Raw genomic sequence first — 24,754 nt, 5'->3', positions numbered from 1 at the left:
CATTTGGTCCGTATCAGTGTCACAAGGCTAACGCGCGCAAGCTAATAACGCACGCTAATCATGAGTGACGGCAGTTTTGTCGTGATTGGTACTGCAAAGGAAGTACCTGAAACGGTAGAGGAGGAGATAGCAAGACGGAAAAAGAATGAGTATGCAAACCAGGTGGTTAAGGACAAACAGGGTCGAAGACGATTTCATGGCGCTTTTACTGGAGGATTTTCAGCAGGATTTTTCAATACTGTGGGAACTAAAGAAGGTGAAATGGAATGACGGTTTTGAATGTTTATTTGTCTGTTTGTCTTTGGCAATAAAACTGAATACGTCTAGTCAATAGAGATAGTGCGTGCGGGGCGGGAAGTAGGCGTTCCCTATAGTACCCGTATTTGCCACCATTTTAGGGGGCAAGCTTCCGTCTTCGGCAGGTATCTCTCTTTGCGACGGCGGCTTGTACAACATTTCAAGGACGTTCGACTGTGTGTTAGATAGTACAGCGATAGTATACTAATTCCAAAAGATTTAAAGCAAATTTTATCGGTGAATTTGCGAGTTTGACGTGATTTCTTAGTCTGATGGTTGAGTGCGATAAAGCTAATTCTTAGAATAGAGATTATGGAACAGAAGTCTAAAAGCCTCTCCGTCGAATCGCAAAAGCGATACGAGGAGAAAGTTGTAACTGCGAGCCTAAAACAGATGCAACGGGGGCTCAACTGTGGACGGAGGAGCCAGAAGTCATTCCCGACGTGAATTGGAGTGACATGATGTTGTTTAGGATTGTATGCTGTTAGGTGTACTAGACCTTCTCTTGAGACGAACCAATCTCTCTCTACTGGAAGTGCTTGTAGCAACATAACTCATCCTTGCAGATGGTACCCAGTCAGGGTTAGTTGAGTCATACACAAAGGATGGCTTTCCTAGAATCGTTCAGAGTAGCATAGATTACTCTTTTATTATAGAACATACTAGAAATGACAGCTCTACCAGACAGAAAGTGCTCAGAGCAAACACGCGAATGCTGCGACGGCTTCCAGTCCTTTCTGTTTAGGCTGGAGATCCACGCTGCCCGTCGTCTGTTGCTCAGATGATGCGTTTCAGGTCCCTGACTGGTTAGTATAGCCGTATAGAATAAAAACGTAAGTTGCTGCCCTGACTTCTACGATTGTGGCAGCCGCAAACGCAGCAAGTATAATCTATGCTAATACGCTTGCCCCCTAAGATGGCAACTTCTGGGATATCATGTGATTGTGACGTCAAACGCACTATCTCTATTACTTTGTACTAGTTGTACGGTATCGGTATCCTTAGGCGCCTCGCATTCGTGAGTAACACGTCCAACTGAGTTTTCAGATCGTCTACTGAAACGTCGAGTCCTAGCTAGACAATACGTATTTGTTGAAACCCTAGCTGTCATGGAAGTAAACATGCAAACTTCCTAGTAGTTTAGATTACGTACATAGGCCTGGTATAGGTAGTCGTCGTTTTGCGATCCTGATCAAGACAATTGAAATGTACAGTCTAGGTATGGACTCGGTTCCGTTGTAGCAACAGTGGTATGGTATTGACTGACATAGAAATTGATATCAGCAAACATTGACTATCAACAGATGCAGCACAGTGTAGTAAAGGATTGATTGTAGGGGACGTGTGAATAGTTGACTGTAGGTGGCATTCAAGTCCTGAAGGTGTTTCTTGGTTGTCACGTACACACAGTCCCTAGCTATAATACAAAAGGATGGGGCGATGAAAGTTCATGAAGCATTTTCTTCGCAGTTTGGTCACTTGCAGGAATCGTCTTAGACTCATCTGTAGTCGGACACAGAAATGATTTTTTAAGGTAGGTCCTATCATGAAACGTGGTCGTGGGGAGGAGAAATTTGAGATTTGTGTGTACACACACACACACACACACACATACACACACACACACACACACACACACACACACACACACACACACACACACACACACACACACACCAAAAGCTCGATGGAGACCCATATAGGACCATGCCCATTTCTATTGTGCGACTCGGATTAGAATCCTCGCTACGCTCGGCAACAATACTATTGTATTGCAAAGGCAAGAACACGTCTGACTTTACCTCTAGAGGTGTTGTTACCGTTTCCTCTATTGCAATATGGTACTACATGTTCTCAATCATTTACCAGACCCTGTAAGACGCTACCTCTTCCTGAGTGTGACTTATCATTGCATGGTTGCTGTAACAGACTGGCTTATACCTGTTTACACAAGCACTTGTAAGCGGGCCAGCCCGTGCTGGCTTGGTTTCTGCGGTCCGTGTAAACGTGGCCTGAGCTAGCCAGACCAGCATGGGCTGGCTCGGGTCAAGTACAGCATGTAAATGCATAGCGTGCTGGCAAACGAGCCACGCATGCTCATTTTAAAAATGGCGTGGAGAGAGAAGGAGACTCTGTGTCTTATCCAATTGTGGGGCGACCAAGATGAGCAAGAAATTTAGCTTTTGAACTTCATTCCTACAACAGTCGCTTGGCAATAGACCTACGTCTTATCTAAATAGTACGACATCTCGTATATGTCCTGCACATTTCTCGATGTGACTGTTGTAAAGCCATAGAGAAAAAATGCAAGCAGGTTGGCTTCTGTCCATTGGAAACGTGAGCTAACACAAGCTATGTCAATCTCAAGTAACTAACGCACGTTAATGACACACATTGGCTGGCTTCTACAGAGTGTGTCGTGTAAACGCGGGCTGGGATACTGGGCTGGCTCGGATCGCTTTGCGTGCTCTTGTAAACTGGGTATTAGTAAGTACTGTGTGTAGTTGTAAGTAGTTGTCACGTGGCCAATAGCAGGTGCCTGTCACGTGACCTAAATACACGCTGTTCTTTGTAACTTGTACGTAACTAGTAATAGAGCTACTTCACGGAGATGCTGTAACTCATTAATGTGCCATACATCACGTGGTGTCAGGAGTAACAAATTACCACATCACTGACTCATTCACGGAAACAGACCGAGATGGCGGCAAAGTACACATTTGGTCTTTCTGCCATGAACTGGGGTGCATCAGACCCTATGAAGAGTTCAGACAACTCGGAACATGTTAATTTCGTCGTCAATGGTCCACTCAACAAGGCAGAAAAAAAGAGAAAGCAAGCTGGCTTGACATGTGGATCAGGCATGAGGGCCATGAGGTATACAAGACTTTCTGAGAGGACGGCGAAAAAGAACACCCCACCAAGGCAATCGACAAATTGGAAGCCTATGTTAGCCTGTGAAAAAATAAACGTATGCGTGTGTTTCCGATTTCACCAACGGAATCAGAAAGATGAGAGCTTTCATACATTCTTGAAAGAATTGTGCTTACTTGCAATGGACTGCGTTTTCACGGACAATGATGACGTCCTCATAGACTGGATCATCGTGGGGTTTTCCACAAGAAAGGTACAAGAGTACCTCCTGAATGAAGGAGAGGGTCTCACACTAGACAAAGCTATCTTATCCACATTGCACGCCAGTACGAACTGTCTGAACAAAATATGAGTGAGATGAGAGGCGAGGACACTAGAATGCACGTGATAGGCATTGCAGCATCACTGCCCAAAGGTGACACCAGCAAGATCAAAGCTTTCAAGAACACCAGCACCACAGATATGTCTAAGAAAAGAGGAGACCCAAGCAACAAAAACACACGTGCAGCCGCTGTGGAAAGGAGGCGACCCATGCCAGAACTAAATGGTAAATGCCCGCTATAAGTTCACAACGCATGTTTTGTGACAAAAAATGCCACTGGCATACTGTATGCAGCAAAAGGCTGGCTTGGCTGCCGATACACGCTCTACAATCCACCAAGGAACCAAGTACACTGTCTAGCAGTGACAGTGAGGACATGCTGGATGACGGATACGCCCCATCTTACAAAGGAACGATGTTAAGCATCAATACAGTTTTTCTGTTCATCTCAGTTAGTCTGTTGTTTAGCCTGTCTTTTCAGTAATTTTAGAAGACACATTGGAGGAAGCATATTATACTTTTTCGTAGATTTGAAGCTAATGCCACAAATGGTGTAATTTAAAAAAAGCAATTTCTCTACTTTAGGAGGCTGGACAGTATGATAACACCCTATTATTTATTGCATTTTATGATTGATGTAGCAGTAGCACGGAATGCATGTACTTGCTGCTATGTCTGACATTCTAATGCTAGACTTGTGGTTGTAGGATGGGCTCCATCTGAGTTTGTGTCATCTCGATCAAGAATGAAAAACAAGACAGAACAGCGTCCTGAGGATTTTATGGATGAAGAGGTTTGGAATAAATAAAGAAAAATTTTCTTGTCTTGCTTGATGTTACAGTAAGCATCACACGTGTGTGACTTCAAGCTTTGATTTATAGGATCTAGAGGTATTTGGTATTGCTCCACGACAAGTAGTAACAACTGAACCATTTGCTGGAGAAAGAGAGGATGATTTGGAGAAGTTAAGGAAGCGAGTGAGACAGCACACATTGCTGGCACCTTTGGAAGATGTCATACGACCTACAAGGTACTGTATTTGGAGTGAGCAAATGCATGACATTCTATGCTTGCATGCTGTCAATGCTTTGTGGTCAGGATGACTATTGGCATGCGCTTGTTGAACAAGATGGGTTGGAAGGAAGGACAAGGCATTGGACCAAGAGTTGCAAGAAACATAGGAGGTTAAGAGCTTTGTTGCAGTTGCTATGATAACTGTGATCATAATGATGTCATGCTGGAAATAGTGAAACAGTATGGCTGTGTACAAAGACCAGAACAGGAATTGCAAGTAAACCAATAGACACAATGCTTGTGAAAGAGTTTATGCTGCACATTTGCTGATTAATTAATACATGCAATTGACTACGTAATTTCTTGTTGAACTTACTTGTCTATGAAACAGTCAGCAGATGACTGCATGTGAACAAGGCTTTTCAGATGTCAAGACAAGTGTTTCTATCAGACATGTAGTATCTAGATTAACTACAGTGTTCTATGTATGTAAGACAAAGAAATGTTTAGAACTTCTGTACATGTAAGCATGTACTTTCAATGGCTTTGATATTATTGGGTTTGCTTTTTTATGGCACATACCTAAGAGGCTCTAATTCAGGATCCTTCTAGGGTAAGCACTTTAAGGTAAGCACTTTTTGTATGTTCTAAGGAAGGCATTTAGATGTGTCGTTATTTTTTGAAGGCCCCTAGTAAATTGAAGCTAGTTGGTTTCCAGTGTTTGCCAGGTCACAACTGGATGGAGCAAGCTTGGTCAAAATTGAAGAGAGTTCCTGAAATGATTAGAACATTGTTTTTTTATGAGAGCTCTAGTTTAACTATAACATATGATGGTCTTTTGAAGAGATGCATTGCATAATTCAATATGCTCAAAATGCTTTTGACAACTCCACAGTGACAGTAAATAGTGATGACAGTGAAAGTGATGGTTGCTGTAGTGGTGGCTGGCTTTGAGAATGTCTAGATACAAACATGTGAGTAATAAACTAAATACCATTAGTTATTGATTGATGAACTGCAATGGTATCACCAAGTATACCTACCAGGTCTGATGTGTTACTTGATGGCAAAGTATTTTTTACTAAGCACTGTTCTAACTGAATTTTTTTTAGGGCTCCTGTAAAAGCTCTAATTGAGGTGTTTCATAAAATACTGTAATTGAGTGATGAAAAGGTGCTTGGTCATTAGGAGACTGCTAAAATATTTTTGCTTTCAGAAGGCGATTCAGTTAGGATGGTGGCTATATAGATAGAACTAATTTTGGTATCAAGTAACACATGAGTCCTTTGCTGTATATCAGTGCAGTTCATCAATCAATAATGGTATTGAAGAACGGCACTGCACATGCACACAGTATCACATAGCTGATGTCATACAGTACTACACTTTTACACAGCTACCACTACCACTGTCATCACCTTTACTAACTCCAGTCTTAGCAAAGTGTCTGTTGGAACAAATTTGATAGAAAAATGATGAGAGGACTTTACAATATGAGATTAAGCTGAGGACAGTACAGTTGTCAGACTGCCAGAGTTATCAGCAAGCACTTGGTTATAACTGTTCATCTTCCAGACCACATTTTATTTTAGCTGACATTGTACACCAACAGGTTCCATTAAGTAATTTTACTAGACGCCCTAAAAATTTAGGTACCTGAAAGGCTCTTCTTTCAGATCCCACAAAATAATTCTATAGCCTCTAAGGGTGCCTACCTTTTAGAATGGCGCCTAACTGAGAGCTTTTAGGGTAAGTTATTTTAGTGTCTTTAAAAGCAACTGTTAGAACTGACAGAACCAGAACTAAATCAACGAAAAATCTGCTTTGTGAACAGGACTGCTAACCGAAGCAATGTTAACGCCTACTACGGCTTCATCAGCTACTAATCTATCAACTACCAGAGCAACTTCAGCTAACAACACTTAGTTGATCTTGTGCTGGATGCCAATCTTTCTCAAATGAAACTATCAGTAGTGCTGTCAGCAAAATACTGCGCCATCACACTTCTGGAACTTTTTTGCAGAAAAGAGGCGTGTCAGTTCCGTCAGTTCTAACAGTTATAGCTCCTTGGGCAGAACTGTCAGAACCAGTTCGAACAGTTTCAGAACTAAATCAAGCACGAGTTCTAGCAGTTCTGGCAGTTCTAGAACTGCAAATCGAATGCGTCTTTAGAGCTTCTATAGTACTCGAGGGCAAATATATAGCTAGTGATCTCATTGGTCGTTGAAGTGATTTTGTATCATTTTGTGTATTCCATTTTGGTGGCTGTTGTTGATTTGTCATCTGTTTGCTTTCCTTTCTGTTTGTTGGTTTGTTGCTCTGTTTCTGTTGTTCTCTGTGTTTATCTGTTTCTGTTAGTTCATCAACTTTCTTGGCAACTTACTTGTATGTCTTTTTTGTGAGATTTTCATTGTTTGTTTATTTATGCAACAGGTTTGTCTTTTACACATAGACGTACATGCATTAGTATTACTGAGAAATCATTTACCAATAGGGGTGTGTTTTGTTTAAAGCAAATACTGGCATTGTTCTAAAACATACAGTACTTTAAAAGTTGATGTAATAGAAAAATTTAATCTTATTTAGCTACTGTAGAGATGGCAGGTAGTCTAGTTGTTTTTTCACAGGAGACTGAAACAAGAAACGTAAACTATGCACTCCACTTTTATTTAAGCATTAACTGTAGCGAAAAATGAAGTTTTTGTATAGAATCTTTAATTTTAAAAGTTGTTTTCAGTTGTTCAGCTTTTGGCAGTGGGCTTGGTACTGTGTACACGTCATTGAGACGAGACGTTTATTCTAGTGCATATACAGGAATCTGTTGAGGATTAACAGTATAGTATTGCAAGGTTGCAGGGTACCAGCTGTTGCAAATAGTACAGTCTTTGTGTTTTGTGGTCTGCTCTTTGTCCGCATTTATTTGTCTATTTATCTGTTCGTGCTTGTTTAGCTGCTTGTGTGTGTGTGTGTGTGTGTGTGTGTGTGTGTGTGTGTGTGTGTGTGTGTGTGTGTGTTTGTGTGTGATCTTGAGTTTTTCTAAGTAACCTGACAATTTTAAGCAGAATGTCAAGTTTGCAAATATAGCAATGAGTCTAATGTTTTGTTTGTTTATTTTCCACATCAAATCAATTACTATAGGAAATTTTTTGCAATACAGGAGAACTTCCAGTGGTTAGGCATTGAACAATGTTTGGCATACCAACAACTTTGTCTTAGAATGTCTTTATGTCTAGACAAATGGCAAATCTTGACAAATCTTGAAAGATTTAACTATATACTGTCTCTTTTCTATAGAAAACCCCAGAAATGAGCAACGAGGCGGTAGTCATGTCATGTGTTTTTACTAATTAAAGGCAATTTAGTAACAAATGAATTGAATATATCTATCACTTCATTCATTTTTGCATATTACGTGTTTATGGCATTTTCATTGTGTCTGTAAGGAGAGGGGCATAGACAACTTAATAAGTAATGGCCATTATGCCATACAGTTCTAACCCAGAGTAGAACATAGCTGTTGTATATTGGACATTTGTTCAACTGGAAACAGTAGTGTCTGAGCGTGAATGTACCAACGGAAGTTTGTTCAAGAACTATAAATTGGAGAGGGTGGACATCCTAAGCTTGTCAGCATGTAACAAAGGTGAATCTACACTATTTGATAATTTTGGTGACTAGAAAATTGCAGATCAAGAGATGGAGTTCAGATTGATTAAACTATAGAATAGAATTACCATGATGTTTGGTAGTTACTTGTACTTTCTAAATGTTCCTTTAGTCACTTGTGGCATATGTGCAATTGTAATTGGAAGGCACTGCGAATGCAAAATCTTATTACATTTGTCATTCATTAATTCGTGACTCTTTCTCTACATTTCTTGTCACAAACCAGTTTATTGTGAAACACCCACAAAATTTGGGGTTGCAGCTCTTTTAGCCCATCCTATGGTATGCCCTGCTTTAAGTGGGCTCATTTATCATGTGTCTTGCTAACTACATTGCTTATTTTATTTAATAAATAATATTCACATTCATTTACTGTATCACCTACTCTTTGCTGAAAGCTGGTATAGGGCAGAGTTTACCAGGGTGTACCTGTATAGCTACCGTAAAATACGTTGCAAAAATTACAAATCTCGGCTTCTTTTGAGCAAGATATTGAAAGCATTGGTCTATGCGAATGTTCTGCAGAAAAGTCATGAAGCAGTGTCATAAATATGCAACAAAACTTTAACAATTCAAGGCACAACCATTAATTACATAGAAAAATGTAATGTGACCTTGTAAAGTAGCAAGCATGTTGTTCTCCAATACTTATAAACCAGTTTCCTTCTTTGCCTTCTCTTTATCTTCTTTTGTTTCTTCAGTATTTGTTAGTCCCATTACTTGATCCACCATGTCCTCACATTTTCTTACCCGTCGATTGTTTGTGCATCCATTTTGAAGCATGCACATAACTCAGCTCACCCTCACTTATACCGGCACTCCTAACCCTCTACCAGCATGCCAGTATAGCTGCCAGACTCAGTCAAGCCATTTTTGGTAAGTCCTCGCATTACCAACATGCAGCAGCATGTGCAGTCATATTACTACACGTCCAGTCAGAAGGTTTCCTCATCTGACATTTGGTTTACAGTGCCCAATAGGTTATGATTAGATGTTTGAGATGGTGTAAACAGTGCAGTATAACTGACAGAATCATTATTTTTGACTACTGTAGCTATAGAGTATTGACAAGACTAAAGTAGAGACTAGAGATTGTAGCAAGTTTTTCTATGTCATTTTCTGTGTGGTCATATTTGAGTGGTTTTTGTTGCCCTGTGTTGTTATTAGGCTGGCTAGCTAGCTGGATAGATATTTTAGCACATACTGTGTGCTTGTTTATGAAATGGTGCAGTCTACATGTATATGATACTATGATGCTAAGCAGATTTACTGTTAGGATGATGGTGTGACATATGCTCCACGTGATGTGGAAGTATTTCAAATTACTCCAAAAGATGATGTAAAAGGCATAGGGTATAGCGGTCTGGATCCTACAGCAGCTCTTCATCGACTGAAAGAGAAAGAAAACAAAAAGCTAATGGGAATATCAGGCCAGGTAATATAGAATATCCTAATAATAGTTGAAGTACAATAAATTATGTATTTTGATGGTAGGCATTTGGAATTGGTGCATTAGAAGATCATGATGACGACATATATGACATTGATCATCTTTCTAATTACAATCGCATTCTTGATTCTGGCATGTCATCTGACAATCAGTTTGGGTGGACTGGATGTAATGCAAGAGCCTCAGGTCTTTGCAGATAACTTGCTGTAAATTTTATTAACATTTTGTGTAGCATGTAAGAGCGTCAAGATGTTCTCTTTGTTTAAGCTTTACAGAAAAGTTTGAGTGTTTGACTAAATTTGCATATTCTGTGTATATGCATGTACATGTGTCTTGTATGACTTATAGGTAAGACATCTGTTTCTTTGTGTGTCAGTAGTGTGCGTGTGTGTGTGTGTGTGTGTGTGTGTGTGTGTGTGTGTGTGTGTGTGTGTGTGTGTGTGTGTGTGTGTGCGTGCATGCATGCGTGCGTGGTGGCATCTGTAGTTTAATTGGTTAGGCAATGGCATTTGGAGAATGGAAACATCTAGGTCATAGCTTCAAGTACAGGATGGGCACAGGCATAATTCCCTTAGGCAAGGAACTCGCGACTCAGGAGTGTAAATATGTACTTGGTCATTGACTGGGGTGGACAGGACCGTTGTCTTGGCTGTAACATTCTCCAGCAGACAAGTACGTGTGGGCCTTGATGTCCAGTCCCAGAGCTGCACCGTAGTCAGTGCCCCTGGTCAAGCTCCAGATGGATTGTAGCGCTAGCCCTAAGCCTTTACGTAGTGCATGGAGGCCTTGTCTCTAGAGGCAAGGGGAGCTGAGCTATCTCCAAAGCTGATTTTCAGTCGACATCGAATGTTCGTGTGTGTGTGTGTGTGTGTGTGTGTGTGTGTGTGTGTGTGTGTGTGTGTGTGTGTGTGTGTGTGTGTGTGTGTGTGGTAGTAGTAGTAGTAGTAGTAGTAGCAGTAGTAGTAGTAGTATATTGTTATAACACGTACAGCTTTCTTCTCCAACCGATGAAGTCGTTGATTCTGTGTTTTACTCAACGACGACCAGGCAACAGCAGCATAGTCAATGTTAGGCTGCATTACAGCTTTATGGAATAAGAATCTTTTGTTTTCGGTCATATTGTTTCTATATCACCAAAGAACTCCAATCTTTCTAGAGCTTTGATCAATAATAGCTGAAACAGGATGTGTCCAAGAAAGATACAATCAAATTGACACCAAGATACTTAGCTGTAGTTGTTGCAGAAACGATGTCCGAACTAATGCAGATATGAGGTTGTTCAGAAGGATGACTATACATAATTTTTTGAAGCACTAGAACTTGGACTTCTTTGCATTCAAAACTAGTTATCTTGAAGCCATTTACTCATTTTTTCAATAGCTGCATTTAAGATCTTGCACACGTTTGCAGGTGTAGGGCCTGAAACATATATACAAGTATCATCAGTGTACATCAATACCTTACAATTTGTGACAACATCGGGCAGATCTCTTGTATATAGAATGAACAACAAAGGACCCAATTTGGATCCTTGAGGGACTCCTCTTTTACATGAAGAAGGTGGTGATACTTCGGTACCAACTCTGACCGACTGTGTACGATCATACAGATAATCTTCAAACCACTATAACTGTTTCCTGAAATTGCAATTTGCTTTATTTTGCGAATAAACGACCATGATGAACTGTGTCAAAGGCCTTTTTGAGATCAAGAAAAACAGTACCAGAAAAAATAAGCCTTTATCCTTGGCTCTCAAAGGTCGGTAGCTAAAAGGGTGATAGCTTCTTTTGTAGAGCAACCAGATCTAAAACCAAACTGAGCTTCGGTTAATAATTGATTAGATTCAAGGTAATGTTTTAATTGATCAAGGACAAGAGACTCCAATATCTTGGACATGATAGGAAGTAAAGATGTAGGTTGGTAACAACTTGGATCATCTCTTGATCCTCCTTTATAAACAGGTACGATCAGAGCTTCTTTCCAAGCTTTTTGGAAATGACCTTGATGTAACGATGCATTTAGAATCTTAGTCAAAGATGGAAAAATGATGTCTGCAGCCAATTTCAGGAAATTTGCCTCAGGTCCACCAGGACTAGAGGCTTTAGCAGTATCTAGTGACTTCAGACAGTTTGTAACTTCCACCTCAGGTATTACAGAAAAAGCGAATTTGTGGATAGGAGTATCCACGTTAATCAAAGGCGCAGTGTCAGACTCATGTACATCAGTTGAGTAGTACCTTTGCGTGGGTTAGTTTAGTCATCGCCTAGCACTGGATGGTGAAAACTACTCAGTAGCTACTATTTGTTATCATGTGATGTACTCCAGATACTAATAGCAGAAGACTTGTCTTGGAGCTTGCAACCCAAGAGAACTTTCATCTTGTTTAGCACCAGAGATTGTCAAGTGTCTAGGGACATGAGGAGAAGAGACAAATAGTTTTGGCAAAAGGGTAAATGAAGTTGTGACTTGTTGAAGAAAGAATGTGTATGCTGCTATCAGTTAAACTCACGGGAAAACTTTGGGTGTGAGTGTGTAATGACATTCCATAAACAGGAGACCATACCAGACACAAACATTTCTGTAAGAGTTAGATGTTGCCAAAGCCAAGGTTTCACCAAGGGTCTGGCTATCACTGATGTTTGGCAAACTCTGTGTGTTTCTAAGGTGTCCGTGTGTGTGTGTGTGTGTGTGTGTGTGTGTGTGTGTGTGTGTGTGTGTGTGTGTGTGTGTGTGTGTGTGTGTGTGTATGTGTGTCACTAGAGGAAGATCAAGTCTACCACCAAGCTGTGCATCTTGGTCTCTGTTCTTTCCACCCTCTGATATGGTCTGGAAACAGCAGTACTTCTGGAGCCACGGATACACTGTTTATAGAGTTCTGCTCCATCCTTGGAGTGTCCCTATGGGACGGGAAGAGAGACACCTCCATCAGAAAGATAGCCCACCTCTATCAGAAAGATAGCCCACCTACAAAGAATCTCTACTATGCTGACGCAGAGACGTCTTCGGTCATTGGGTCACATTTTGCACATGCATGAGTGTCGTCTACCAAGGAAGCTTTTTGTGTGTGCATCTCTTCAAGGTGTTCAGTCAGAGGCCAGAGAATGAGATGGAACAATTTAGTACTGAGGGATTTGAGGAATTACAATCTTGATGGAGTTTTGAGAATAGTAGCACACGATAGGAATGAGTGGAGGAATAAGATCTGGGCTGCCACACAGGAAGTAAATTTCAAGAAGGAATAACAAGAAAAATACCGCAAGGATGAGTAGAAACGTCACAGCGAAGCAAGGCAAACGGCATCAAAGTTTGCTGTAAACCATGCCGGCCTTGTAACCCACCAGAGACAGAAGCATGGACAGTCCCTGACCAGTCAATGTCACCAGACATTCTGCCAACAAGGTCTCCACAACCATGAGAGTTTCTGCCGTCAAAGTACATCCACTCGTCTGATATAGCCTATAGTGACCTTGGCCTGCATTGTTTCTCATTGGAATGAACGCAGCGAAAGGAAGGAAGGAAGGAAATGTGTCTGTGTGTGTGTGTGTGTGTGTGTGTGTGTGTGTGCACTCGCGTGCATGTGAGGGATTTGAGGAATTACACACCGTATTATCTTGCATAGAACGGCATGCCATTATAAGCTAATTTTACCAGAATCCGCTATAACTCCAGCTGGTACCTATAACGGCATGCCGTTATAGGGTGAGGTGCCGTTATAGAGTGAGGTACGCTGGTCACAGTAATACGAGGCCTATCTTTTGATATTAATATTGCGGTAATGGAGGAGACACGTGTTAAACTAACGCATTGATGACAGATGAAGCAGCTACTTGCGAAGAACCATTAGTAGATGACGAACCATCAGGTTTGACACATCAAGACATTGATGATGATGAGGAACACGAAGAAGTAGAAACTGATTAGTGCTTACCGGTAATCTCTATGCATGGCATGTTTTTGAAGACTTAGTAGTGGTTAGTAGTACCGCTTAAGGAAGATATTAGATTTTGTTGGATGTGCAACTTGAGGCGCTGGTAAAATTCCCTCATTTACAACGGCATGGCGTTGTACCTTGAGGTATAACGGCACCCTGGTAAAATTCGTTCCATAACAGCATGCTGTTCTATGCGAGGTAATACGGTACAAACTTGAGAAGGTTTGAAGGATACTAGCACAAGATAGGAATTAGTGGAGGAATAAGATCTGGACTGCCACACAGGAAGTAAATTTCAAGAAGGAAGAACAAGAGAAAGATGGCAAAGACGAGCAAATGTCGCCACGAAGGAAGGCAAACGGCATCAGAGTTGTTCTATGCTGCAGCTTTGATAGTTGTGGTTGCACTGCTGTAAACCATGCCGGCCTTGTAAACCACCAGAGGCATAAGCATGTCAGTCCCTGACTAGCCAATGTTACTACTACCACCAAACATTCTACCAACAAGGCCTTCACAGCCACGAGCATTTCTGTTGTCAGAGAATCGCCACCTCTCCAGCACAGTTTGTGGTGACCTTGTCTTGCATTGTTTCTCATTTAAATGAACGCAGCGAAAGTGAAGTGTGTGTGTGTGTGTGTGTGTGTGTGTGTGTGTGTGTGTGTGTGTGTGTGTGTGTGTGTGTTTGTGTGTGTGTGTGTGTGTGTGTGTGTGTGTGTGTGTGTGTGTGTTTGTGTGTGTGTGTGTGTGTGTGTGTGTGTGTGTGTGTGTGTGTGTGTGTGTGTGTCAATTACCATCTGGCAATGTTGATTTACAAATTGTTGTCTGCCATGACTGCCTCAGATGTTTCAGACACATTAGTGATTTAAAGAGACACAAATGCATTGCTAAAGAGAAAAACTTGTACATCAGCAAAGTGGAGCCATCGAATGCCAGACCTGTAAGAGATATTTTTGAAGCAAATGATGCTGAGGCTATTCAGTACATAAATGCATCGATATACATGGGAAGATTTTTTGTGACTTTGTCTTTGTCCTCACTGAAGGGGTGTAGCGTGTTTGTTTAGATGGAAGCGATACAGGAGGAGGAGATGTGTGTGTGTGTGTGTGTGTGTGTGTGTGTGTGTGTGTGTGTGTGTGTGTGTGTGTGTGTGTGTGTGTGTATGCGTGTGTGCATGTACAAAGAGGTCTATGTGTAAATGTCTGCATTCATATTTACATGTTGTTTACATTAACAGATTAATGATGCTATATTTAATTGATAGAGATAACATTTGTTATTGAAATATGTAGATCTACAAACTTCCCAAAGTATTCTAGAAGTGTACAATGTATTTCAATAGCATTGTGAGCTAGCATTGTTACATTTAGACATTAACAGATTAATTATGCTATATTTAATTGATAGAGATAACATTTGTTATTGAAATATGTAGATCTACAAACTTCCCAAAGTATTCTAGAAGTGTACAATGTATTTCAATAGCATTGTGAGCTAGCATTGTTACATTTAGACAGAGATGAGTGATATAGACATGCAACGTTGTGTTGCATGCAGTTACATGTAGAGAGGATACACTGATTTATGTATACAATTGTTTGCTACGTTAGATGGCACTGAAACTGTCAATAATTTGTTTCGAAAGGCAGATGAGACATTGGCTTCGCAGAAGGTAGAGCAATGCACTTAACTGCTTCTTGGCAGTAGAATTAAGTGTTTGTGGTTTAGAGATTTCCTCCTCCATTGTTACCAAAAGACTTCAAACCATATCATCAACAACATCTTTCACAGATGCATGTCTCAACACCAGGTTGAACTGTGGAAATTTCTTCATAAATTGAAAATCACATTTGACTGTTGTATTGCATTTAGCTGATCTAGGCAAGAAACTGACTGCACAAGAACGTGGTTACATCCTTGGAGAGTCTACTATTGGTGGTGAGATTTAGTCAATAGTGTAGGTAAAGTACTTGTTTTATTATCTAACAATTATTTTGAGCACTGCAATGGTGTCAGTTGATAATTGTGTTTTAATGTACAGCCTGTTTTGATTTAAAGCACCTCTTCTCTTGTATGACTGCTTTAATTTCTATTAATTGTGTTACTTTAAGTTTTGTTGATTTGTTACATGAGTCATTTTGATTAAATCTGTCTCTAAAAGGGCATTGTAATGGTTTTGTTAGGTTTATCGTCAGTTTATGGCTTGGTGTCAGGAGAAGACAGGATGAGACTTTTAGCAGCTCGAGAATTAACAGGAGAACATGGAAAACAAATGCAACCATTTCTCAGAGAACACAAAACACAGGAACAACCAGATGGCTACCCGATGCAGAGCAATAACTGCCAACCTGAAACAGAACATTATAGGAAAACAGCAAAACAGTTTGAGAAGTTGGCTGGTGCCATGGCATCTCGCTTTACTTCTTCTTATGTAGAGAAGCAAACTGATCAGACAGTGGAACAGAAAGTTGATGAGACAGATGTCAGATTAGACGAAGCTGTTTCAGTTGCAAAAATGAAAATATTTGGACTGATGACAAGACAGATCATTGACTGGCACCCAGATAGGCTAGTGTGCAAAAGATTTAATGTTCCGGATCCTTACCCAAAGTAAGTACTCTTATCTTTTCATTTTAGCATGAGTGCATACCCTATCTCTAGACTCATAACTAGTGCAGCAAACAAACAGGTGTCACGTCTGATGTGCCATAATCTTTTGACTTGAATTTTTACTGAAAAACAGAGTCAGACAACTAAAGAAACTGTTGTTTGATTATTGATTACTTGTTCATTGAACAATGTCTCCTGAAATTGATGAGATGGATATAGAGATACGAGTATGCACAATTGCATAGAGTTATATGAATTGTTTCAGCTGTGAGTCATGAGAAACAGGACATTGTAAAGTCATGAAACTGTGCGAGTAGCGGTACTCAAAACGTATAGGGGTTAACTGATTTCCAGTCTGCAGGCTGTGTGTGTAGATGGATGTGTGACTATGTCTTTCACGCTCAGGAATGTGTTTGCCCTCAATGCGATCCAATCAACGAGCAGTAGTTGCAATTTGTTGTACATGGCAACTTTTGACAATGGACAAACCACCAACCAGATATGTGAAATGTTCATGAAAGAGTTTTTTAGCAGAACAGTGTCATTCCTGTTTGTGATTGCCAGGTCTTGTCAGAAAAAACAGCAGAACTTACTTGTCTGCAACTGCTAACGCGAAATCGATCGCTTTTGTGCCTTACAACTTTCTTATGGGAACCTAATGTTGCATAATCATGAGTGATAGTTAAGTCTCATATGTGATAACTGTTACTGTACTTTGACGAGTACAGACCATGTACAGACTTTGCAGTCATGTGGAAACTACAGTCACTTTGTATAATTTTAGATAGATTTTACAAGTAGCGAGCAAGATTCAAAGAAAACTAGCATCTAAATTTGTAATTCTTTGCGACAGTCCTATCGTGGTTTTCAGAAGGCTTATAGCTGTGGAAGCAATGGTCTATAAACACAGCTTCAATTACTAGTTAGCTTCTTTTGGTTCCTCACCACGTGGGGTGTCAAGCATAGAACATCTGTGCAGCTATTGTCTTGAGTCATCTCAGTGGCACAGATGGTTGGTAGGCTTGTTATGGACTCTACTTTGTAGGCTGTAGGTAAATGTGCTGGCTAATAAAGTGTAGAAGCATTTTAAAATGCCATGAATTTGGCTCTGCTAGCTCTTTGCTTATTACATTGCAACGTACAATCAAACTGTTGTTATGGACAGTAATTTTAGCTTTGACTACTGAGCAACTTTTGGCAGTAGCTCTTATTCAGCTAGTTCTGCAAATGGCTTTGTAGATATTTTACTAAAAGGACACCATGCCACACAGTAATTTTGCCCTGAAGTTTATTTTGGTCTAAGTTGCATGGCTGAAACTGAAACAACAAGTGCTGTGGTGTGGTACTGTTTGGCATAGTAATTGTTGTGGAAGTGTGTAATTTTTAGAAACTGTCATGTTCTTGCATGTAGCATTTGATTTTATAGAATGTGCCATGGGATGTGTGTCTGATTCTGTAATGGATAGATTGTCCAAAATTGTCTTATGATTTAGATCAAGTATTGTTGGCATTCCAAAACAGAAGAAGTCTTCTTCACTGGACCATTTGATGTCTACAGGTCATCTAAATGCCTTAGGAACAGGGGTGCCTCAAACTAGAAGTCGCGATGGGGTACAGTCAGGTGATGCTCCTAAACTTGAATTTCAGAGAGTAATAGAGAGTCACTCTCTCTACACGGAGAGAGAAAGACAAAAACTTCCATCAAGTGGTGTTGATATTGCTAACAACAAGGATCAGTTTGTTGATGAGATTCCTGAGCAAGAAGAAGAAAGACCTTCACTTGATATCTTTAAAGCAATATTTGCTGAGTCGGAAGAATCAGAAAGTTCTGAAAATGAGGATGAAGACACTGCTGAAGTAAGTGCTTCATGAGCAAAGTCAGGTAGAGAAAATGATCTGTTGAGCAGTCACAGGATGCAACAATAATTGCATCATGGCCAATTATAAGTATGACACAAAAAGTCAGGGTTTCACACAGTTTCTCATGTCAACATCTAGCTTTGCAGCTCTAATTTATCAGCATTCAGCCAGATTGCAGATCCAGGGATGTTTGGACTGCTGTGTTGACTAGCAAGAGGAGCAAGTGTATATGACAGAACGACCTTGATTATCCGGACCTCGATTATCCGGACAAATTCTGTGTCCCTGACTTTTTGTGTTCCCGGATAAAGAAACTACTATAATATATTTTCACTTTGTACTAATACATTGTATGTACAGTGTCTCACAAATGAGCAAATACATAACAGAGAATGTAATAATCTAATAAATAGATAGCTGTTGATGACTCTCCTAGTGACATGAATGTAGAGTAAGCGTGGAACAGAATGTGAGAGTGTGGTCTCACAGTGGAGGAAAATTTGTTGATATTTATCAACTTCTGATTATGTGGACACTTGATTATCCAGTCTTCTAACCTGTCTCTGGAGAAGTCTGGATAATCGAGGTTGTACTGTAATTTTAATATATTCTGTGTTTATAGTATTTGTAGCAAATGTGTACAGTATAGTGCAATTAGCTTTATTCTTATGTTGTTTTTTACATCCCAGATATATTTTCTCAGTTTATCTAAATGTTTAAACGTATGTTAGGGTATTTTAATTCCAATTTGTCTATGTTAGCTGACTAAACTGTTGAAACTATATGGGGCAATTTTGTTTGGGCATGAAATAATTTAGTCATTAGATATTGCTTGTTTATGCTTGAAATCTGTTTTATTTGGATTTAGTTGTTTTGCTATACATACTCATTTAAGAGAACCAGATTTGGTATTAGCTTTAGTCTTCTACATCATTATTAATTAATTTTCAAAGTGTTGGGAACAGTGTAATATATTATTTCTCATTGATCTTCATCTTTTTGGAATGGAGGTGGTATAATGTACTAGGCTATTAACATTATTTGAAACATAGGCTTGGTCACTATTACCAAATTACTTTTGAAGGTTATTCTAAGAAGCAGGCAGCATCTACATAATTTTATATGTGATAGTGACATTTTCTGTCAAATGAGTTATTTGTATATACATATATATATATATATATATATATATATATATATATATATATATATATATATATATATATGAATTCAGTGTATACAATTATATGTTATGTTTAGCAGGAACAAAGGACCGTCAGGCATGGCAATTCTGGCAAGTCTCCTGACAGTAATTGTTAGATATGTTGCATCAAGGGACTAAAGGGAGTAGCAACTAATAGTCAATTAGATCAGTAAAGGACTTTCAGCTTTGCTGGAACTGAATATTTCTACAGCATCATGAACCAATACACAAGAAAGTCTCATAGGTCTGGTTAGCAAACTAGACGTGTTGTCCCGGCTAACAGCCATACTGAACATCATTGAGATGTTGAACAGGTGGATATGCAAAAAATCCACCAATGTAGTTTAAATTATGGTGTTACTGTGGTCAATGATGTCTTGGATTGATGGACACAGCTAGTGTGTGTGTGTGTGTGTGTGTGTGTGTGTGTGTGTGTGTGTGTGTGTGTGTGTGTGTGTGTGTGTGTGTGTGTGTGTGTGTGTGTGTGTGGCACACGCACGATTTGCCGTAACAGGGAAATGACTCATTTGTTCAGATTGTTTTTGCAGCTGTAGGTTACAAGACGACAGGTATCATCATGATGGCTGACTTCCAGGTTCAGGTGTGTGTGGGGCAGAATCCAGTCACACCTTTATGTAGTGCCTTGTGGTAACAGTTGTTATTAACGCCGGCAAACTTGACTAAAAAGGCATTTGGTCGTGTAGTATATGTTCTGACCTTGATGTCAGTTGCTGTGTGTACATTATACCGTTTCCACTGCAGCGGTCTTGCATGCCCTCGGTGTGTATCAGCTAGTGCGAAAGAACAGTGGGTAAAGAAAGTGGGAGCATTGTGACTATCATTGTTAGCAACGACAGAAGAGGTGTTGCAGTGAACCGGAAAAACCCTTAGGTTCTAAGAACTAAAAAGGTTCAAACTGAGAATTGTGTTGGTCTAAGTGAGACAAATGGTTCAGAAGGACTGTTCATGATGTTGATGAATGTAGGATCCTGCACCCTGGGAGACCAGTACCTTGAGTAGGTCAACCTGTTAAGTGTAATGAAGGTGTTGGATTGTGTTGGATTGTAGTATTATCATTGCTTGAAAGAAATCTGGGGAATTTTGGAAAGCAGTTTTTTCAAGAATTATTTCTTGTAGATTGAAGTTTGATAGGTGCGTTGTATTGACGATATCGTTTTGAGACAGAACCAACAAAGTCTCTGTTGTGATGTTTCAGTTTCGCACTCAGCAGATTGCTCGACGGACCACAAATTGCTTTGAGCTCAACTTAACAATCAATCTCAGACAAGAAATAAAAGATTGAGGTAAAGAGACATTAAATGTTAATGCTTTACAATACCTAACTGTGCAAAATGACTACAACACTCTTGCTCATTGTCAAGCAATGGTATGAGATGATGGGAAATGAGAAGTGGGATGTGATTAAGAGTAGTTTCTACCAGGCTGCAAGAAGTCTTGGCTGTGACTCACATACAGCCTGATTGCTTTGCAGTAAATTACACGGCGCTACAATTCTTGATCACAAAGCGCATGCAATCATCTGTTTGCAAGATGACTTGGTACAACCATCACAGTGGTTGCTAGTGGTATGTAGTCAAGAGAAAAGCCATGGTTGCTGCAATTTAGACAAGCTAAGAATTCCTGGATTCAGCAGAAGGCACGGCAGATTGAGCAAAACTTGATAGAGGACTGGCAGGAGAACTGCCCTTGGAGGGCAATCAGAGAGATCCTACTGTTACACAGGCCTGTAGGAAACATTTGAAAAGTGGTCCAGCCTAACTCGCTAAGAGGGTGTGGTCCATTAGTGCAAGAGAACAGTCTTCCAGCCTACTATAGGTACATAATCTATTGTACAACGGATTGTTGAATAATTACTCTCATTTGCCAACAATTACTGTAGTATACAGCCTACGCAATGACCTCAGTCTCCTGGGCAGCATAAATAGCAATTCAAGATGCTAGAATTTACTTTCGTTTCAACTATGAATATATTATATATTTAATCACCTGTATTTTCAATCAGAAGTTTCAGGCAATGTCGACTGTCCAAAGTCCAGTTTCTGTATGTTAAAAGTACCCTGGCAAACTGGACTGACCAGACTGCATGCATATGTGGTTCCTGCGGCTCTGAATTAGGCCTCTGGTAAAAGTTCACCTTAGTAAAAAGTCCTACGGCCCTGGTACTACAACCAACACTTTCCAACATGATCAGAAAGGAAAGTGGCCAGTCTTACTCAGGTAAGAAAGAGACACTGTAGAGATGAATAATCATTTTCATACTGTGCTCAATTTGCAAAGCAGACACATTATGTCTGTCATTCAATCAGCAGAGCAATATCGGATCCGTGGTAGCTATAGAAAGACCACCTTCAGGAGATGAACTTTTTAATGATGCTGCTAACTTAAGTGGCAACAAAACTAATGACAAAACAGAATCGTGCCAGAAATGGTAAACTGTTTGCTAAAGTCATTCAAAGACGACTACAAAATGCTTTTTGAAGGACATTCTCTTAGACTCCCAGTGCGTCTGTTGGTCTGGAAGAGTCACATCATTCAATTCCCAGGGATTCTTTTTGGCTGGTTAGCAAAAGTACTATATGGCATTCACTAGTGTTGGGGCTAGTGTGCATCCTTGTCTCAGACCTTTTTGGACACTAATTTTCTCTGTAGATCCATCACTTACTACTTCTTCTGCCGCTATGCTATCATGGAATGACTTCACCAGATTCAAGAACACGTGAAATGCCATACTTGTGTAAACCAGCCAAAGAGCATGAAGTTATCGCGTAATGGCATAGAGGCAGAAGAGATAGTATAAGTAGTGGATCTACAGTAAAAATTAGTGTACAGCCTGTGCTACAATTCAGTCATTCTGGAATGGAGACTACATTGTCAAAATCTAGGTCTTGAAGTACTGTAGCAATGTAATGGTAAGTTGATGGAAGAGAGAACAAGATTGTCATCTCGGACGTTTGTGACTGAGCTCTTGTTTGCATATGACGTTGCTGCAGTAAGTACAACAATAGCGGAAATCGAAGAGGTGATAAGGTACCAGAAGCATGCAGACTGAAAAGGAGCATCAAGGAAACCAAGTTACTAGTGGCTGGAGCGCAATCATAGGAAGAATGAGTGAGACTATGCCTATTGTCATTAAAGGTTAAACCATAGAAGTTGTCATCGATTTTAAATACTTGGGTTCGCTAATTGAATGGCAAGGAGAAGTTAACAAAGACATAGAAGAAACGATTGGAAAAGCTTCCAGTGCCTTGGAATGTTGAGATCTCCTACCATTAAGGACAGAAACTTGTCCATTGAGACAAAGAGACAAAGCTGTACTTCTCTGAACAGTCTCTGTGCCTCAGCATTGCACCAAACAGGACACAACAAGACGCTAAGAGACGTTTGATGATCGATGCCTGAGGAGGAGCCTTGATGTGTTTAATAAAATTCCATGATTCAGCTACACTACTAATGCTCAAGTAAAGTCAACATTTGGAATGTCCGAGACCTGAGAATGACAGATGATAGAATTTCAGAGAGTGTTCTTTTGGGCTGGCTATCAAACAAACGTTCAGCGTATGGCTTAAAACTGTGAATGCGTGTATTGGGGATGTTTCTTTGCAGACATGATGATAATCTTAGATTTTGTTACATATGTTTGTATTGGGTTTCTCAGAGGTTAGTTTCAGGAAGATTCTCACTGTTTTTGTAGAGGAGACTTAATCTTAGTCAAGTTACAAGTCTTTAGTTACTATTATATCTTAAATGTTTTTCGACATTGTAATTAGTATCTGTATAGGACACTATGTATGGCCCGTGCTTACCACCGCCAGTTTTAGAAGTTGTTGCAAAATGTGAGTTACATACTGGTATGGACAAGTAGGTTCATTTTTACATTAACTGTGTATTCTGGCTGTAGTTGACAGAGATGGTGGCGGTGAGCCAGATACAGACGATTATAAGTCATCCTATAAACCTTCCAGTAAGTCATCGAAGTTCACCAAGAAGGTCAGCACAATCAATGTATCTAGTGAAGAGCACTGGTGATTCAAGTGTGCTATTGATTACATGCTTTTTTCTAGAAGAAACACAAAAAGAATAAGAAACGGAAACGAAGAGAATGATTATGCTATTGTATATGCTAAGGGTGTGGTATATAATCTACTTCTACATCTCGTGTACTGAGTTAGAAGTGTAAAAGAAAGGAAAACTACAAATGCAAACGCTATGTTGCTGAAACATGTCGTCCACCAGGAGCTTATATACTTGAGAAGATGGCAAAGATTGTACTTGTCTCGTGTGAGATCATCCCAATGGCTTGTAGTTAGCTTTGCTGTCTGGCTATCTAGCTATCTGCTCTGCTGCCTGTCTGTCTCTCTGTCTGTCTTATTTCACTATTGAACACAAAAAGCAAATTTTACAAGAACACTATAGGTAAAAACTGCCAAGCTAAATGTCCATCTACTGAGACATACAGATCGAATTATACTAAAACTCTAATGAATGATGTTCTGAATGTCTCTTTCATTGTCGTCCAATTCTTCATTTCCCTCTGCAATTCTTCTAAGCTTTTTCATTATTACATTGGAATTGGACTTCTGAAGGCATATTAATAGTCTCTCTCTCCATTGTCCTCTAAACTATGCTTCACTTGATCCACTTTCTACATATCTCAATCTCTTGACCAGCTGGTTCAAATAAGAGTCTGCCTTTTCTCCCCAACAACCAATGTTCAAAAATCAAAGGAATGAAAGTACCTTTGCATGACCCTGGATGCTTGATTTGAATATTTATTTAGTTTTTCTCCTCTCTTTTTGCAGCTGCAAATCTATCCTCTCTCGATGCTCTTACCACTGTGTCGCTATTGAATGGGTGTGCCAGAGAGAAATTGTGTTTGACATTGGCACCTGTTCCTGAATCATGCTATGATGTCTGGTCTGTCTTCACTGTGTGTATATTGATTCTTAGGTTCTTTTTTTATGATGCAGTTGCAAGTCCCTGAGACACTGACACCACTCTGCCAAAAGATTATTGTATCCCACACAGGTCCTCTACCAAGCTTACAAGTGAGGAGATGGTAACATCATCATCCAGTTCCCTGCCACAGTTACTATGTGTTACACAAGAATTGAAAGGCATCGATTGTCCTAGTCTCAGAAAAGCCGCTATCTGAAATTCATTCTTATTCATTGCAAACTTTTCTGAAGTAGGGACTGATTCTAACCAAGCTCCTGCTCTTCCTTCTAGCGATCGTAACCTGGCAGCATCTCTAGCACCTTTTGCATCATCTAAGATCAAATCTGCCTTTAGTTTGTCGATTCCTTGAGTAATTCGTTGCTGAACCTTCACAGGATTTAAAGACAAATCACAAAGATTTGAAGCATTTCCCAAATTGTCATTCAAAGATGGAGACAACGGTAATGACAAAAAAGCTGAGTTTAAGTGATATGCCAATAATTGAGATGGTAGTTCTAGGTCTGTTGAGTGAATAGTATCAACAGATTCTTGCAAACTTGGGAAGCGGAAAGG

General features: G+C 40.0%; 1 protein-coding gene across 1 annotated transcript; it reads left to right on the top strand.

Moving 5' to 3' along the window:
- Nucleotides 1–60: 60 nt before the first annotated feature.
- LOC134178570 (G patch domain-containing protein 1-like) lies at nt 61–23,448 on the top strand. Its single transcript, XM_062645441.1, has 15 exons — nt 61–256; nt 4,201–4,286; nt 4,375–4,523; nt 4,592–4,677; nt 4,741–4,784; nt 9,450–9,608; nt 9,668–9,809; nt 15,162–15,223; nt 15,280–15,361; nt 15,424–15,489; nt 15,735–16,161; nt 17,655–18,018; nt 23,025–23,079; nt 23,145–23,233; nt 23,308–23,448. The coding sequence occupies exons 1-15, from the start codon at nt 61–63 to the stop codon at nt 23,347–23,349; spliced, it is 2,049 nt and encodes a 682-aa protein (XP_062501425.1). The 3' UTR covers nt 23,350–23,448.
- Nucleotides 23,449–24,754: the final 1,306 nt, after the last annotated feature.

The sequence above is a fragment of the Corticium candelabrum genome, chromosome 4 (assembly GCF_963422355.1).
Source record: "Corticium candelabrum chromosome 4, ooCorCand1.1, whole genome shotgun sequence".
Lineage (NCBI taxonomy): Eukaryota > Metazoa > Porifera > Homoscleromorpha > Homosclerophorida > Plakinidae > Corticium > Corticium candelabrum.
This window is presented reverse-complemented; position numbering and strand designations above follow the sequence as displayed.